The 16,280-nt window shown below is 39.2% G+C and overlaps 1 protein-coding gene across 16 annotated transcripts in view; it reads left to right on the forward strand.

Annotated features, from left to right (window-relative positions):
- Positions 1 to 16,280, forward strand: part of ERC1 (ELKS/RAB6-interacting/CAST family member 1) — a 511,134-nt gene that overhangs the window by 415,040 nt on the left and 79,814 nt on the right. For 13 of the 16 annotated variants that reach the window (XM_063672288.1, XM_063672287.1, XM_063672289.1 and 10 more), the window contains one exon: positions 5,053 to 5,151. In XM_063672288.1, coding sequence (XP_063528358.1) covers positions 5,053 to 5,151 — 99 coding nt within the window. Of the gene's footprint in view, positions 1 to 5,052; positions 5,152 to 7,395; positions 7,461 to 16,280 lie in introns of those variants that run through there. The other 3 variants (XM_063672294.1, XM_063672295.1, XM_063672293.1) reach the window with 1 other exon arrangement.

Raw genomic sequence — 16,280 nt, forward strand, 5'->3', positions numbered from 1 at the left:
TTTGTCTTAGAAGAAAAGATTAACAGAATAGACAACTAACTCCTTTTTCCTCTGGGAGGGTATGTATACCTGGAGATACACATTGATAGCTAAAGAAGTCTGTTTCAGCAAGTTTCTTCCTTCTTCCCTCCTTCCTTTTTTTTCTTTTTCCTTCCTTCCTTCAGACAGTCTTATTCTTTATGTCATTGGGACCAGGGGTTTCATCTCCCTGCACATGCACCTGGCATGGTTCAAGAGGAAAAACATTTGGATATAAAATATCTTTCATGTCAGTAAAACATGAAGGAATTACTCCTTTTGCTTTTTGGTCTTATCTTGAGAAGCGCATGCTATGAGAGCCCCTTAAGAGCACAGAGTCTTTTATATGATCTGTGTAATATCTAATGCTCTGTGAGCTGTCAGATATTTAGTGCTCAACATCATAACTATGCAGGGAATAGACTTCACACCAAGTTTCTTCATACTAGACCTAGGAACACTAAACTTTGATCATCTTCGTGTCTTTTGGAAATAGAGAAGTAAGTTCTTACAACTTTTTTTTTCATTCTCTGACGTGGATCAAATAAGTAATCTTTGGTCTTATCTGTCCACTTGGATCAGTTTTTTCAGGCAGGCATATGTACTCATTCCTAAGAAGTACTTTAAATGCATTCTGCCTTGAAAATGGATTTGTGTGTACTTTATTAGGATTTCTTTTTAAGTTTTTAAACTTATGCTAGATATCAGATATGAAAGATTGTCTCATATTCTAAGAAAATAACTAGCCAAGTCTACTTTCACCCACATTCCTGTTAAAGTCAATATGGAAAGGTTTCTTAACCAATTGAATGACATGATACAGATGTTTTGCTCACTTTCTGTATATGCCTCTTTCCTTCCTTCTATTTTCCTTTTTTCTGAGAGCTGCTTTGCAGAAGACTTTGTCATGAAATACCACATGCCATAAGAAAAATTAGCCTACATCTTTTCAAGACTGTCTTAGTCCATTCAGACTGCTATAACAAAATAACTCCGACTGAGTAATTTATAAACAATAGAAATTTATTGCTCACCATTTTGGAGACCAGAAGTGCAAGATCAAGGCAGCAGCAGATTCGTGTCTGATGAGGGCTTGCTCTCCGCTTCATAGATAGTGCTGCTTCGCTGCGTCTTCACACTGCAGAAGGGCAAACAGGCTCCCTCAGGCCTTTTTCCAAGTATAATGGATACATTTATTTATTTACTCATCCATTTATTTATTCATTCATTTGCAATTATCCTTTGAACAACTACTGTTTGCAAAAAAAAAAAAAAAAAAGTATGTTATTTGCCACCAGTTTGATAATGGAGATAACAGTTCTATATGAAAAAATCTATAGTTGGTCTCACAAGCAAAGTGTGCTGGGAGAGCGAAAACAGAAGAAAAAAATTATTTTCATGTTTTCTCTTTTGAGTGAGACACTATCCTCTTTAGGAGTTCAGTTTCCTACCAGTGATGCAACTAGATATTTACGTCTCCTAAATCAAAGTACAAACTTTGGCCGTAGAACCTTGTTCCTCATTATTTTCTTTTTATTTTCAACTTTTATTTTAGATTCGGGGGATACATACACAGGTTTGTTACTTGGGTATATGGCATGGTACCCTCAGGCCTTTTTTATAAGGGTGCTAATCTCATTCATGAGGGTTCCACCCTCTGACCTAATCATCTCCAAAAGGCCCCATTTCATAATACCACCAAATCAAAGGTTAAGTTTCAACATCTAAATCTGGGGGGAGCCGGGCGCAGTGGCTCATGCCTGTAATCCCAGCACTTTGGGAGGCTGAGGCGGGCTGATCACTTGAGGTCAGGAGTTTGAGACCAGCCAGGCCAGCATAGCAAAACCCTGTCTCTACTAAAAATACAAAAAAATTAGCCAGCGTGGTGGTGTGTGCCTCTAATCCTAGCCACTTGGGAGGCTGAGGCAAGAGAATTGCTTGAGTCTGGGAGGCAAAAGTTGCAGTGAGCCGAGATTGCGCCACTGCATTCCAGCCTGGGCAAGAGAACGAGACTCCGGCTCAAAAAAATAAATAAATAAATAAATATAAAATAAAATAAAATTGGGGAGAACACAAACATTCAGACCATAGCAAAGGTCACTGGGGGTCCTCCCAGAAAAGAGAAATTTGATTCACAGATAATTTATTAATAGGTTTTTTTTCTATCGTTATATACTAGAGGGAGGAATTGACTTTAAAATGTGCTTACATTATTAGGTGAAAATGTAAAGAACCTAAATCTTCAACAATATGGGACTCACTAAATATCCATTCAGGGGACTGGGCGCAGTCGCTCACGCCTGTAATCCCAGCACTTTGGGAGGCCAAAGCAGGCGGATTATATGAGGTCAGGAGTTTGAGACCAGCCAGGCCAACATAGTGAAACCCATCTCTATTAAGAATACAAAAATTAGCCGGGCGTGGTGGCAGGTGCCTGTAATCCCAGCTATACTCGAGAGGCTGAGGCAGGAGACCAGGAGGCAGAGGTTGCAGTGAGCCGAGATCACGCCATTGCACTCCAGTCTAGGTGACAGAGCAAGACTCCATCTCAAAGAAAAATTAAATAAATGGATATCCATTCAGCCGAATGCTGTGCAGCCAGTTAAAAGTAGATTTTAGGCTGGTCACAGTGGCTCATACCTGTAATCCCGACTGTCTGAGAGGCCAAAACGGGAGGATCACTTAAGGCCAGGAGTTTAAGACCAGCCTGGGCAACATAGTGAGACCCCATTTCTAAAGTTTCTAAAAAAAACACATAAACTTTCTAAAACCAAAAAATAAATATATATACATATATATATACACACACACACACATGATATACACATATACATATATATGTAATTTTTTTAAAACAGTATTTTGGAATACTATTTAATGATATGAAAAATGGTCATGATAATGATGATAGCTAAAATGTATTGGGTGTCAGTTTTACGCCAGACACCTTTTTAAGCGCTCTCCTTGTGTCAATTCAACAGGTTAATCCTCGCAGCAGTCTTATGTAGGAGAAACTATTGTTATCCCCATTTTAAAGGTGAGGAAACTGAGGCTCACAGCATTTACGTAGCTGACCTAAAGTCAGCTGGTGAGAGACAGAGCCAGAATTTAAACTCCGGCAATTTGGCTCTTTTAAATCCCTTGCTCAGACGTCATTACATATCTCTGCAAATTTTTTTATGAAACTAGACAAACTATTTTTGATTCATCTAGAAACAAAAATGTGTTAAAAATAACCAGTCAAATTTTGACAAAGTAGAATTGATGGACATATTCTACCAGGTATGAAAATATGCTATAAGATATAGTAATTTTTAAAATATCACAGTGTAGCTGAAATAGAGAAGAAATAGAATAAATCAGAAGAGCATGCCACTTTTTATGTTCACAGGGAGGAGACTAAATGGATACACCTAAATATTGAGTGATAATCACTGATAGAGGAATTATAGATTATTTTTCTTTCTTTTCTCTTTTTTGTTTGTACTTTATTTTTTAAATTATCTATAATGCCAGGAGTTCAAGACCAGCCTAGACAACATAGTGAGACCCTGTCTCTACAAAAGAAAATTTTTTAATTAGCTGGGTGTGGTGGTGCATACCTGTAGTCCCAGCTACTCAGGAGGCTGAGTTGGGAGGATCACTTGAGCCCAGGAGTCTGAGGTTATAGTGAGCAGTGATGATGCCACTGTACTGTACAGCCTGGGTGACAGAATGAGACTCTCTCTAAAATATAACAAAGAAAACCCAAATTATCTATAGTGAGCATTTTTAAATCATACAGTATTAGCAAGTTTATTTTTAATGCTTTAAAACTTCAAGTTTTAACAATATTTTACTAGTGTAACACATTGCTGTTTGATTTTATGCATCATGTACCCTGGCATTTTCTAAGCTGCTAACTCTGCAGAGTTAATTTTCTAAAATGTTCAATATATTATTCATTTATTCAAGGCCTAAATTAACCACCCACACAGAATCACTAATCCAGTCTTCCTTTTTGATAAAGACGGAGAAAAGACAATGGGATTATAGTCCTCTTCTGGCTTAGGGTTGAGGAGAAAGATTTCAGAACTTTTTACTTATTTTTAAGACCCGAATTGTTTATTGACGGTATAAAGAAAGAAAAGCTATTGATATATATATATATATATATATGAGAGAGAGAGAGAGAGAGCACTTCTGTCTGAACACCTCACTGAACTCTGTAGTAAATTGTAATAGTTGTTCAATTGATTTTTTTAGTGAGACCCTGTCTCTGCAAAAGAAAATTTTAAAATTAAGCATGGTGGCGTGTACCTGTGTTCCCAGCTTCTCGGGAAGCTGAGGCCAGAGGATGGCTTGAGGCCAGGAGCTTGAGACAAGCCTGGGCAACATAGTGAGACCCTGTCTCTTTTTTTTTTTTTTTTTTTTTTTTTTTAAAAAGACAATTCATGAAGTGCTTGATTTGGGGATATTGCCTCTTCCCTAAAGATTTCTGTATCAATTTAATTGCCAGTCTCAGCCCAAGCTGCCATAATAAAATGCCATAAACTGGGTAGCTTAATCAAACAAATTTATTTTCTCACAGTTTGGAGACTGGGAAGTCCAAGATCAAGGCAGTGTTTGATTCAGTTCCTAGTGAAGGTTCTTCCTGGCTTGTAGAGGCTGCCTCATTACTGGATCATCATATGGCAGAGAAATAAAGAGAAATCCCTCTATTTTTCTCTTCTTCTTACGAAGCCCAGTCCTATCAGATTAAGGCCCCACCCTTATGACTTCATTTAACCTTAATTACCTCCTGAAGACCCTGTCTCTGGGTATGGTAACATTGGGGTTTAGGGGTTCTACATATGAATTTGGGCGGGGGCACAATTCAGCCCATAGTATTGGCTAAACTCTTTCCAGTATCCTCAGAAATCCCATATTTAGTTTATTTTATTGCAGACAGGATTAGTTTTATCCTTTCTTATGAAACTCTTAAAATACTCATTACTTCACAGTGTGTCATACAAACTTTACTTAAATTTAACCTTATGAATAATTTCTTCCTAGACGCAAAATCGAATGAAGCTAATGGCCGACAACTACGAGGATGACCACTTCAAATCCTCCCATTCCAATCAAACAAATCACAAGCCCTCCCCAGACCAGGTAAGTTGGCTCTGGAATGTTTTATTTAAAAACCCACACACTTAAATTTTGAAATATTTTGTACTAGCATGTTGCAAATTCTGAGATATAAGTTAGAAGAAGAAAAATAAATAGCTAATTCAGTTCTGAAAACTATTCTTTTCAAAAAAATCACAGATTCACTTTCTTTATAGGAAGTTGGTGATTCTGGATATTTTAAGAGCAGATACTTGAAAGATTTGAACAATAAAGAATCCTTGAATTGGGTTGAGAAAAAAAAATTAACCTTCTCAGAGATACATACTAATAATATGTAATTTTTAATTGTCTTTACTAATTTTTAACTATCTTGGTTTTCTTTTTAAAGAAATAGTGCCTTATTAGAAAAACAAGACTCTTTCCTTGCAAGCCTAGTGAGGCACAGTTTGGAGATTATTTCTGTTTAGTGGCAAATTATGAACTCTGCTCATTACCTATTAAAAGTGAAGATTGAAACTTAGTTCTTCACTCCCTGTCCTTGTGGATCCCTCCATCGTGTCATGCTTAGGATCCCTCCAGCGTGTCATGCTTAGGATCCCTCCAGCGTGTCATGCTTAGGATCCCTCCAGCGTGTCATGCTTAAGGAAAATTGTTGCCTTCAACTTCTCATCAACACAAAAGAGACATTGATGACTCTGAAGGGAACCATATTCAATTCTAGCTTCTTGGAAGAAGGGAACTCTCCCCAAATCTTGAAAATGGTGGATGGGAGAGAGTGGTGAACAGATTACCTCATATCCCATTGCCAAAAATCAAATTTTAACATCTCTATCACACCCAGTCTTAAAATACATAGCTAAGGGAAAAAAAAACCAGTCAGGTAATTACATCCATATGACTAAAGCATCAAGGAAAACTTTCCTGCTAAACATCTCCACTAACTAACAGCTATGGCATTGTCTTAGCAGAAGCAGCAGAAATAGTGCAGATGAAAGCAGCAATGGTATTCAAATTGCTGTTGCTTCTAAGATTCGGAAGGTATAGTCCTAGTATGATGACATTTACTAAGCCAGTTGAGGCAAGCCTTGTATTTTAGAAGGAAAACAATGTAAATATTTAATGTGGGCAAAATGGAGAGCTATCTGCCTGGTGTCAGCGGTTTTTCCCTGCCAAGAGATCATTTTACCTTTTCTGCCTGCTTCCTGATACCTGGAACTGAATTTATGCCAGGGTATATAAGATGCATGTTTGATTCCTCATGAAAACAGGTTTTTGATAATAGAACTGGATGCCTGGAGTAGGAAGAGGCAAACAGAGAAAAGTTGAAGGAAAAGCAAAACATAAAGAAAAACCTCCAACTTGATAATTTTGCCCAGATCCAGCCCTGAGATAGAGATGGCATCTTGGAAAATAGGAAGAAAAGAAGTATAATGACAAACTACAGTCGTTCCTCAGTATCCTCAGGGGATTGGTTTCAGAACAAACCCATCCACAAATACCAAAATCCATGGTTGCTCAAGTCCCTTATATAAAATGGCATAGTATTTGCATATAAGCTACACACATCCTCCCATATACTGTGTTTTGTTTTGTTTTGTTTTTGAGACAGAGTCTTGCTGCGTTGCCCAGGCTGGAGTGCAGTGGCATGATCTCAGCTCTCTGCAACCTCCGCCTCCTGGGTTCAAGTGATTCTCCTGCCTCACCCTTCTGAGTAGCTGGGATTACAGGCACCTGCCACCATGCCTGGCTAATTTTTGTATTTTAGTTAGAGACAGGGTTTCACCGTGTTGGCCAGGCTGGTCTCAAACTCCTGACCTCAGGTGATCTGCCCGCCTTGGCCTCCCGAAGTGCTAGGATTACAGGTATGAGCCACCACGCCCGGCCCCTCCCATATACTTTAAATCGTCTCTAGATTACTTGTAACCTAATGCAATGTAAATACTATGTAAATAGTTGTTATACTGTATTTTTAAAATTTTGTTTATTATCAATGCATTGTTATTTTTTATTGATTTATATATATATATATATATGTATGTATGTATGTATGTATATGTATATATTTCATCCACGGTTGGTTGAATCCACAGATGTGGAACCTGCAGATACAGAGGACCGACATTAACTACTAATTTTGATAGTTTAGGGAATTAGAATCTGTATGAGAGAGTCAAGAAATTCTCTTTGGCTACATTATGCTTATGTCTTTGTTTTAAATACTAACCACCTCTTTTTCATTCCATGCTGCCCTGGGGCATTGCCCCCTTGTCATCTCTCTCCCTGTAGGATGAGGAGGAGGGTATATGGGCATAGCCAATCAGAGGCTTAGTTCAGCCATTTTGTTCAGAACGGTGAGAAACAGCTTTCCTTAACTATAGAAATGGTTTTTGTTCGTTTTCATTTTTCTTTTTACACAGTAACTCTCACATCTCATTTCTCTGTAATTCATGAAATCCCTGGTGTGCTTTCTGTTTTTTCATTTTCACGTGATTCTTGTGTGTATTGCTGTGCTGCTGACATAGTGGGGTTTGGATTTTGTGGCTTTTTTTTTTTTTTCTCGTTGTGTGTTAATAGTCACTTCTATAATTTCTTTTTATACATTTTTGGGAGAACTTCTAGGACATGTAACTAAATTTCTCCAGTTGTGATTTTATTAATTACCCTTTCTAGGGTGATTTTACAGTGTCCTGGCAAGGTTTATAATAACTTTATATGAAATTGACAATAGAAAATTGATCAAGTACTTTGCTCATTGGCCTAAGTTTGAGGTATACTTTTTATGATGATTAATTATAAATACATGGTGTTTAAAAAAAGCTGTACTGTGATTTAAAACCTCCTTTTGTTTCTATCTATAGAAGAGTGAGCTCTCACAGTCAGCACCTCTGTTTCTATCTATAGAAGAATGAGCTCTCACAGTCAGCACCTCGGACACATCCCCTGGAGCTTTGACATTACCCTCAAACTATCCCTAAAAATAGGGAAAAATAGGGAGGAGCAAAGTAAAGGAAGACTTTTTTTAGAAGTCATTCTAAATATTCTTTTCCCTCCCTTTTCGTGGATTGCTGCTGTGTTCAACAGTTGCCAGGACACTGTCTAGATTCTCCTTTTCAGGACAATTGGCTGGAAAGTATAGTCCAGCTGTGGCAGTATCTGCCTTTGATCTGATGCCCTTGAGGTTTGACTAAGGAAATCCTTTTCTTAGAAAAAGTAATAATTATGATTAATAAGTTCACACATATTTGGTGGCCTTGCACTCCCTGGATTCACTGCCCATGCTTATCAGTGATTTCACTCCCCTGGAGTCAGTTCTCCCTGAAATGTCTTTGTCTTGGTGTTAAACTGCTTAAAATGATGAGGACATGTGTAGATCTCTTAACTGTTGAGCACAACCAAGAAGGATGGAGAGGTAAGTTGTGGAAAGGGGCCACGTGCTGTGAGGTAGGAAGCTGTCCAGATGGCTTTATCCTGAGGGCATGAATGAAGTTGAAATGCACTGGATCAACCAGAAAGCTCTTCAGGTTAGGATGCTGCATGTCAGAGAAAGCTAAAGCTGAGAGCAATCAATGTGCTAATTTATCTGCACTCGACAAGGGTAGGTATTTGTTATCATCAAGCATGTGAGGCCATGCAGTAGCTGGATGTAGTTTACTGGTCTCTTAGAAATGAGCATGCCCCTACCTTGTCTATTTTGGCAGAACATAGGAGCTTCTTAGCTTCCCTCAGCTGGAAGCACCACGTATGTGGACATGATTATATTTTTGTTGCAAATCCTTTTTCTGGCCAATCAGAGGAAGCCTGTTGGTATTCTAGGAAATAGGCCCATAGGTAACTTCACCAGGAGACTAAAAAGTAAACAAACCAGTACATAATCTTGTTCCTGAAATTTTCATTTTCCTTTCTCTACCAAAATAGGATAACTCTTAGCTTTTTCCAATTATCGCACTATTGAGCATATCGCACTAATATATTAACTTTCATTGGTTTAACACCATGCAATTGCAATTAGCCAGTCGTAACTGGAGTTTCTATGATATGGTGTTTCCAATTTTATAAAATGTGCTGTAAACCTCATTATATCATAAGGATTTTACCTAAAGAAATGCATGAGTGACCCCTAAAACACTGCAGAAGTTTTGACTGGCTATCCACTTTCCTTCTCCTGTTTCCTTACTAATTTTACAGAAAATAGATTTTCTTTAAAAATTCAAACTTTTGAAATTGATGATTTGCCTTATCAAACTTAAGAACATATGTTTTGCATCTAAAACATTTTCTAGGACACCAATATATAGTTATCAAGTATGAGCCTTACTTGATATAATCCATAGATGGGAAGAGAATCATAGATGTACTGAGCTGAAAAGGATTCTGGAGTTAGGCCATTTCAGGAGAGGTGGTAAAGCATAATGCTTAAGAGTGTAGGCTTTGGAGCAGGATGCCTATGTTCAGATTCTAACACCACCATGTACTAGCTTCTGATTTGGACAAGGTATGTAATCGCGCTGTACTTCAATTTCTTCATCTTTAGGATGGAGGTTGTTGTGGGGAGTAGATAAGTTGTGAGACACGTGGACTCCAGAGCCAGACTGCACAGCTTTGAATCTAGACCTCTCCACCTGCCCTGTGACCTTGGGAAAGTAACTTAAACTCCCTGAACCCCAGTTCCTTTATCTAAAAAAATGGTTTATTAATAATGCCTACTTCCTAGGATTATTGGATAGATTAATAAGTTGATATCTGTAGAATGCTTTGAACAGTAGTGTACATGCCTTTGTTATGCTGTTGCTGTTGTCATCATTAACTTAGATCCATCTCCAGGAAATAGTAAGCTTTCAATAAATGTTAGTTGCTGTTGTTATTAACATCATCATCTAATCCAGTGCCCTCATTTTATAGGTCAGGATGCAAAACAAAGATTTAAAAGTTGTGACTTAAGGTCCTCAGGCATTTCTGTGGTCTGGAAGGAAGAACTAGTATCTGACAGTAAAAGAGATAATGAAGACATATTGATGGTGATAGCTCTCTTCCATCACCACAAGTTTCATCTCCTATATGTTGAGGAATTTTTTCCTTTGGGAAAACACCTTGAATTTTATAAAGAAATTACCTATTATATGACATTTAGTCAGTGAAATCTTTGAAAGAATTAGCTGTCAAGCAGCCCTCCTAAGACACACAGACTGAAGCAAGGACTGCCTCCACTCATAAAAAAAAAATAACAGTTCCTGCACTCTCCTCTTGGCCTATAGAAAATCCGTGTGAGGGCCAGACTCGGTGGCTCACGCCTGTAATCCCAGCACTTTGGGAGGCCGAGGAAGGCGGATCATTTGAAGCCAGGAGTTTGAGACCAGGCTGGCCAGCATGCCAAAACCCCATCTCTACTAAAAATACAAAAATTAGCTGGGTATCTTGGCAGGCACCTGTAGTCCCAGCTACTCAGGAGGCCGAGGCACAAGAATCACTTGAACCTGGGGGGCAGAGGTTGCAGTGAACCGAGATCATGCCACTGCACTGCAGCCTGGGTGAAAGAGCAAGACAGTCCCCCAAAAAAAAAAAAAAAGAAAGAAAGAAAAGGAAACTGATTCTCTCTCTCAGACATTCATGCTAGGTGTTCTAAGTTCAATAACTAAGTAGAATTTGAGCGTGATTTGATAAGTTATATAACTATTCAGTAAATCACTTGAATAAATGTCTATATTGTAATGTGTTTAAATTGTACTGGGTCCAATAGCCATGAAGTCTTATATGACTGTCTCAGTCGGCTCAGGCTGCTGTTGAAAATATCATAGACTGGATGGCTTAAAACAGCAGTCCCCAACCTTTTTGGCACCAGGAACCGGTTTCGTGGAAGACAATTTTTCCACAACGGGGGCTTGGGGAAGATGGCTTCACAATGAAACTGTTCTTCCTCACATCATCAGGAGCGTGCAACCTAGATCCCTCCCATGCACAGTTCACAGTAGAGTTCGCGCTCCTATGAGAATCTAATGCCGCCGCTGATCCAGGAGGCGGAGCTCAGGCCATAATGCTGGCTTGCCTGCCACTGGTCTCCTCCTGTGCGGCACAGTTCCCAACAGGCCACGGACAGGTGCTGGTTCATGGCCCCGGGGTTGGAGACCCCTGGCTTAAACAACAAACATTTATTTTTTACCATTCTAGAGGCTGAAAGTCTGAGGTCAGGATCCCAGCGTGGTCAGATGTTTGGTGAGGGCCCTCTTCCTATTTTGCAGATGGCTGGCTTCTCACTGTGTCTTCACAGGGCTAAGAGAGAGAAGAAGCAAGCTGTCTCGTGTTTCTTTTTACAAAGGCACTAATTCTATCATAAGGGCTCCACCCTCGTGACCTAATAATCTCCCCAAAGCCGTCCAGATACCATCATGTTGGAGATTAGGGTTTCAACATATAAATTTTGAGGGGACACAAACATTCAATTCATAGCAATGATGTTGCTGACTCAAAGAACTCAGTGGTGCAAATGTGACTTAGTCTCAGCCCAATAGGGAGCTCCAGAGCAAAGATTTCCTGTATAAGTTAGTTTATCCATGCCACTCTCTATCCATTTACTGTAAGTTTTCTTCTTTTTTCTTCCTCTTTTTCTTCCCCTCCTCCCCACCTCCCTTTACCCTCCCTCCTCCTCCTCCCTCCTTACAGTAGAATGTAGGCCCCATGAGGACAGGGACTTTAATATATTTACTTACGTATTCCCATCATTTGAATAAATGCCCAGGATATAGTAGGTCCTCAGTAAATATATATATGTGTGTGTGTCTGTGTGTGTGTGTGTGTATTTATTTTAGTTAACTACTGAATTCACAAAAATCCAGAAAAGTAAAAGTAAAGTTTACATTGAAACCAGGAGCATAGAAATTGGTTCTTAGCTTTATTATCAGCACTGCTATTACTAGAAAGGGAAGATAAGAAAGATGAACAGAAACAAAAGAATTTTAGAGAAATGTTGAGAATTTAAAGGAAAATCATAATGAAGTCCTAGAGTCTGCCTACTAAAATTTTACACCGAATATAATGGAGTTGAATGTAATTCTGAAATCTTTTTCATTTACCAACTGAAGATCCTTCGGGTAGAAACTTTCCTTCCAGTAACCTATGGTTCTTAGCCATCAAGAAGAGCAGCATATGCTCTTTCTGGACTTCACCCCATGGAGCAGTTTGTGTGAACTGGTGCTAGGTCCCTTCAGTAAAGGATGTACCTACCAAGGGGCTTAGAAGTTGGTCTTGGTATAAGAACATGCCACTTACTACAATCTGGAAATGGCTTGCCTATTAGATCAGCACTGTAGCATCTCAAAACAGGATTTGGACCAGTATGCTAGACTTTTCTTTTTCATTAGAGATGATGTAAATCTTAACACAAACTTTTAAGACAAGTGTTGTAAAACAAGCATCTCCTTCTCTTTTGGCTCTTCCTTTTTGTCCATCTTAGTGGAGATGTCAGTGTACTTATCAGTTTGAAACATCCTAAAATTATTCTCATTGCAAGAATGCAACAATGGAAGCCTTAAATCTCTAGAGAATACATCCATAGAAGGGAGGTGTTAAATTATCTTGCAGAATTAAATGGTGCAGTGAATTGCACTGTTTTCTTGGTATGGAGAAAATGGTCCAAAAACCAGTTTGGGCCAATATCAGGACTGACTTTTGATATGACAGACAAGGAAGAATTTGATCCTCTATTTTCAGAAGTGGATCAGAGATTTTAGCAAGAAACTTCTTTCCTGGAAAGCTTAGAACAAAGCCAGTGGAATTCAAGAAGCACAAGGATCTAGCTGCTGAGAAATAGGAGGGAGAAAATGAACATTTATTAAGCATTTACTATAGGCCCAGCACTTTCATATATCTTATCTCATACAGGGCTCATAGACGTTAAATAATTTTCCAAGATTATACAGCTAACAAGTGGCAGATATTTAAACCCAGGACAGACTCCAGACCCCCTGCTGTTTCCATTACACCATACCAAAAGAGGAGTCTTCCATTTTCCAGTCTAGTTCCTTGGACATAGTAGACACTCTGTAGAAGCGTGTTGAATTGAATTGTATTCCTAACTGGGGAAATAACAAAATGGTCTTTGCTGGTAAAGGAATATCTGTAGGTTACCCAAGACAGCCCCTCACTGAAAGGAAACTAAGTGGTTTCTGAGTTCACTGATAAATGTGACTAACCAGGAATCTAGTGAGGAATTTTGAACCATAGAAGGGAGAAAAATAGGTCTTGGAGGTTGAGTAAAGTTTGGGAAAATGAAACAGGAAAAGAAAAGTTTTAGATAGGAACTAACTTCAAGGAGGTTCCAACCTAAGAATGAGAATATGATGTGTAGGGGCTGGTGAGGAAACCAGCCCAAGTGAAACAGAGGGTGTCTGTCCTTTCATTCGTTCCATGGTTATCCCCACCCACACTTCTGTTTTAATATTGGCCACCCATAATTCAAAGAGACAAACTACAGATGTGAGGAGTTCACGAGAACAGTTACATATTGAGCTTTGCAGAGGATTAAAGTAGTAATCAGCTTCCTTTGGACACTGTCTGAATCACTGTCTTCTAAGTTGATTGTCCCTTTATCTAGTTCTGTTGCTTTCAGGTCCTAGTCAGAAGGTGGGCTTTGGAACCCACCTTGTTTGAAACCATACTTGGTTTCAAACTTCTGTGTACCTCACTTTCTTCATTTGTAAAATCAGGATAATGATATACCTGCCTCAGAGGGCTGTTTGATGGTTAAATGAAGTAACATAAAGCCCTTAAAACAGAACAATGCTTTTACATATCAGTAGTTGCTCAGTTAATGTTAGCTATTAGCTGGCTTTAACCTCAAGGCACAAGCTGACCACTTCTAGCATGAATACCCTTCCCGCTTTTCTCTTTCCTTCTTCACTTTCTCTGTTTCCTCTTGGTTCTCATTTAGTGGGAGGATTGAATAAGAGTCCCTTACTCTTCAACTCTGGATTCAAACTATTCTTGCACCACCTGAACTCCAGTTTGATAGTGTTTCCTCTATGTGCTCAGAAATGTCTTTAGTTTACTGTTTGACCTCGGCACACCACCTGTTTTCTGCTTTTCAGGTTTCTCTTCTTCCCTCCTCTCCACAAAGAAATTTAAAATCCTTGCTTCTGCTTTTCACTATTTTCCAGAGGGTTCACTCCCTTTACACCTCATCCTTCTGTCCTGGATTCTCACTAGCTGTCTCAGAACTCTGCCCTCTGCTATTAAAGGCCAAGCTTTCCGCCAGCCCTTTTTGCATACCGTAGTCAGCAGATGCCTTCTGTGGGCTTCTATCTTCTCTAAGCCACCATCTCATCTCATGAGCATATACTGAAACACATAAACATTTTGCTACTGCTGCTGCTTTTTTTTTTTTCCTGCTCCCAAGCAGCTTGAACCTATGTCAAATCAAAAAAGATTTTGGAGGCCGGGCACGGTGGCTCATATCTGTAATCCCAGCACTTTGGGAGGCCCAGGCAGGCAGATCACCCTAAGGTCAGGAGTTCGAGAGCAGCCTGGCCAACATGGCAAAATCCTGTCTCTACTAAAAATATAAAAATTAGCTGGGTGTGGTGGCGCCTGCCTGTAATCCCAGCTACTCGGAAGGCTGAGGCAGGAGAATCACTTTAACCCAGGAGACGGAGGTTGCAGTGAGCCAAGATTGTGCCATTGTACTCCAGCCTGGGCAACAGAGCAAGACTCCATCTCAAAAAAAAAAAAAAAAAAAAAGATTTTGGAAAAGAGTTATTTTTGACAAAGGCATTGGGAAATAAAGACTAAATGGTGGGTGATGCTAGTAGTTACCATTTAAAGAATACCTGCTAAGTGCCAAACACTAAGTTGTAAGTTTATAAGCACATTGTAAGCATGTTTTCATTGAAACCAATGTAACAATCCTAAGAGATAGATACCATTTTCATTATTTTACTGCTGAGGAAACTGAACCATGGAGGAGTTAGCCAACTTATCCAAGTTCACATACCCAGTACACAGTAGAAGCCAGATTTGAAGCCAGGTATGTCTAATTATATCAAAACTTGACCTACCTCTGATAAGGATACATAGCTAGAAGCATTTTTTAAAGAGGTTATTATGCTTTTGTGTTCATACTGATTACGAGAGAGGAGAGTAAATGATGGAATTCAGGACACGCTACCCCAAAATATGGCACCTTGGCATTGGATACAACAACAGAAGCAGGAAGGTCTCTCTGACCTTCTCCTCACCCTTCTTGCCTGAAGCAAGCTATAAAAGAATTTTCTGACCTGCCTCTAAAGTAAGTCATAAAACCTTCATTGCAGAGGTTCCCACCCCATAGCTGAAGGAAAAGAATGTCCTTATCTCTGAAGACAGAGGAACACAAAGAACAACAAACAGGCCCTGCTAAATTCCCCCAGTTTATTACTATTATTAGATTATACCCTTTTGTCCTCAAATCCATTTCTCCATGACTGTCTACTCTTCATCTTAGTATAAAAATACACAGATTTCCTTCTTTTTTGAAGTCTTCATTTCTTTCTTTCTTTATTTATTTTTTTTTAGAGACAGGGTCTGTCTCTGTCGCTCAGACTGGAGTGTAGTGGCAAGATCGTAGCTTACTGTAGCTTCGGACTCATGGGCTCAAGGGATCCTCTTGCCTCAGACACCTGAGTAGCAGGGACTACAGGTGTGTACCACCATGCCCTGCTAAATTTTGTATTTTTTGGTAGAAGCAGGGTCTCACTATTTTGCCCAGGCTGGTCTCGAACTACTGGGTTCAAGCAATCCTCCCACCTCCGCCTCCCAAAGTTCTGTGATTACAGGCCTGAGCACAGAGCCCGGCTGAGGTCTTCGTTTCTGAAGGCTCCCATGTTACATAAAACTTACAGTAAATAAATGTGTATGTTTTTATCTTGCTAGTCTCTGTGATAGGGTTCTCCCCCATTAACCTAGCAGCGGATGAAAAAAGAAAATCTCTTCTCCCCTAAGAATATTCCCATAAGAATATCCAATTATAAATAGTGAAGACTAACAATAAACTCCTTTTAAAATCTGAATAGAAAAGGACCCCATGGTAGCAATGTATGTATATCGGACTAATTTGTAACCATTCTCCTAAGTGTTGACCTTAATCTTTCTGATAATGCATTTTAGGATTAGTATACTACAAATGTACTTTTTCTCCAAAATTATAA

Source organism: Pongo pygmaeus, chromosome 10 (genome assembly GCF_028885625.2).
Source record: "Pongo pygmaeus isolate AG05252 chromosome 10, NHGRI_mPonPyg2-v2.0_pri, whole genome shotgun sequence".
Taxonomy (NCBI): Eukaryota; Metazoa; Chordata; class Mammalia; order Primates; family Hominidae; genus Pongo; species Pongo pygmaeus.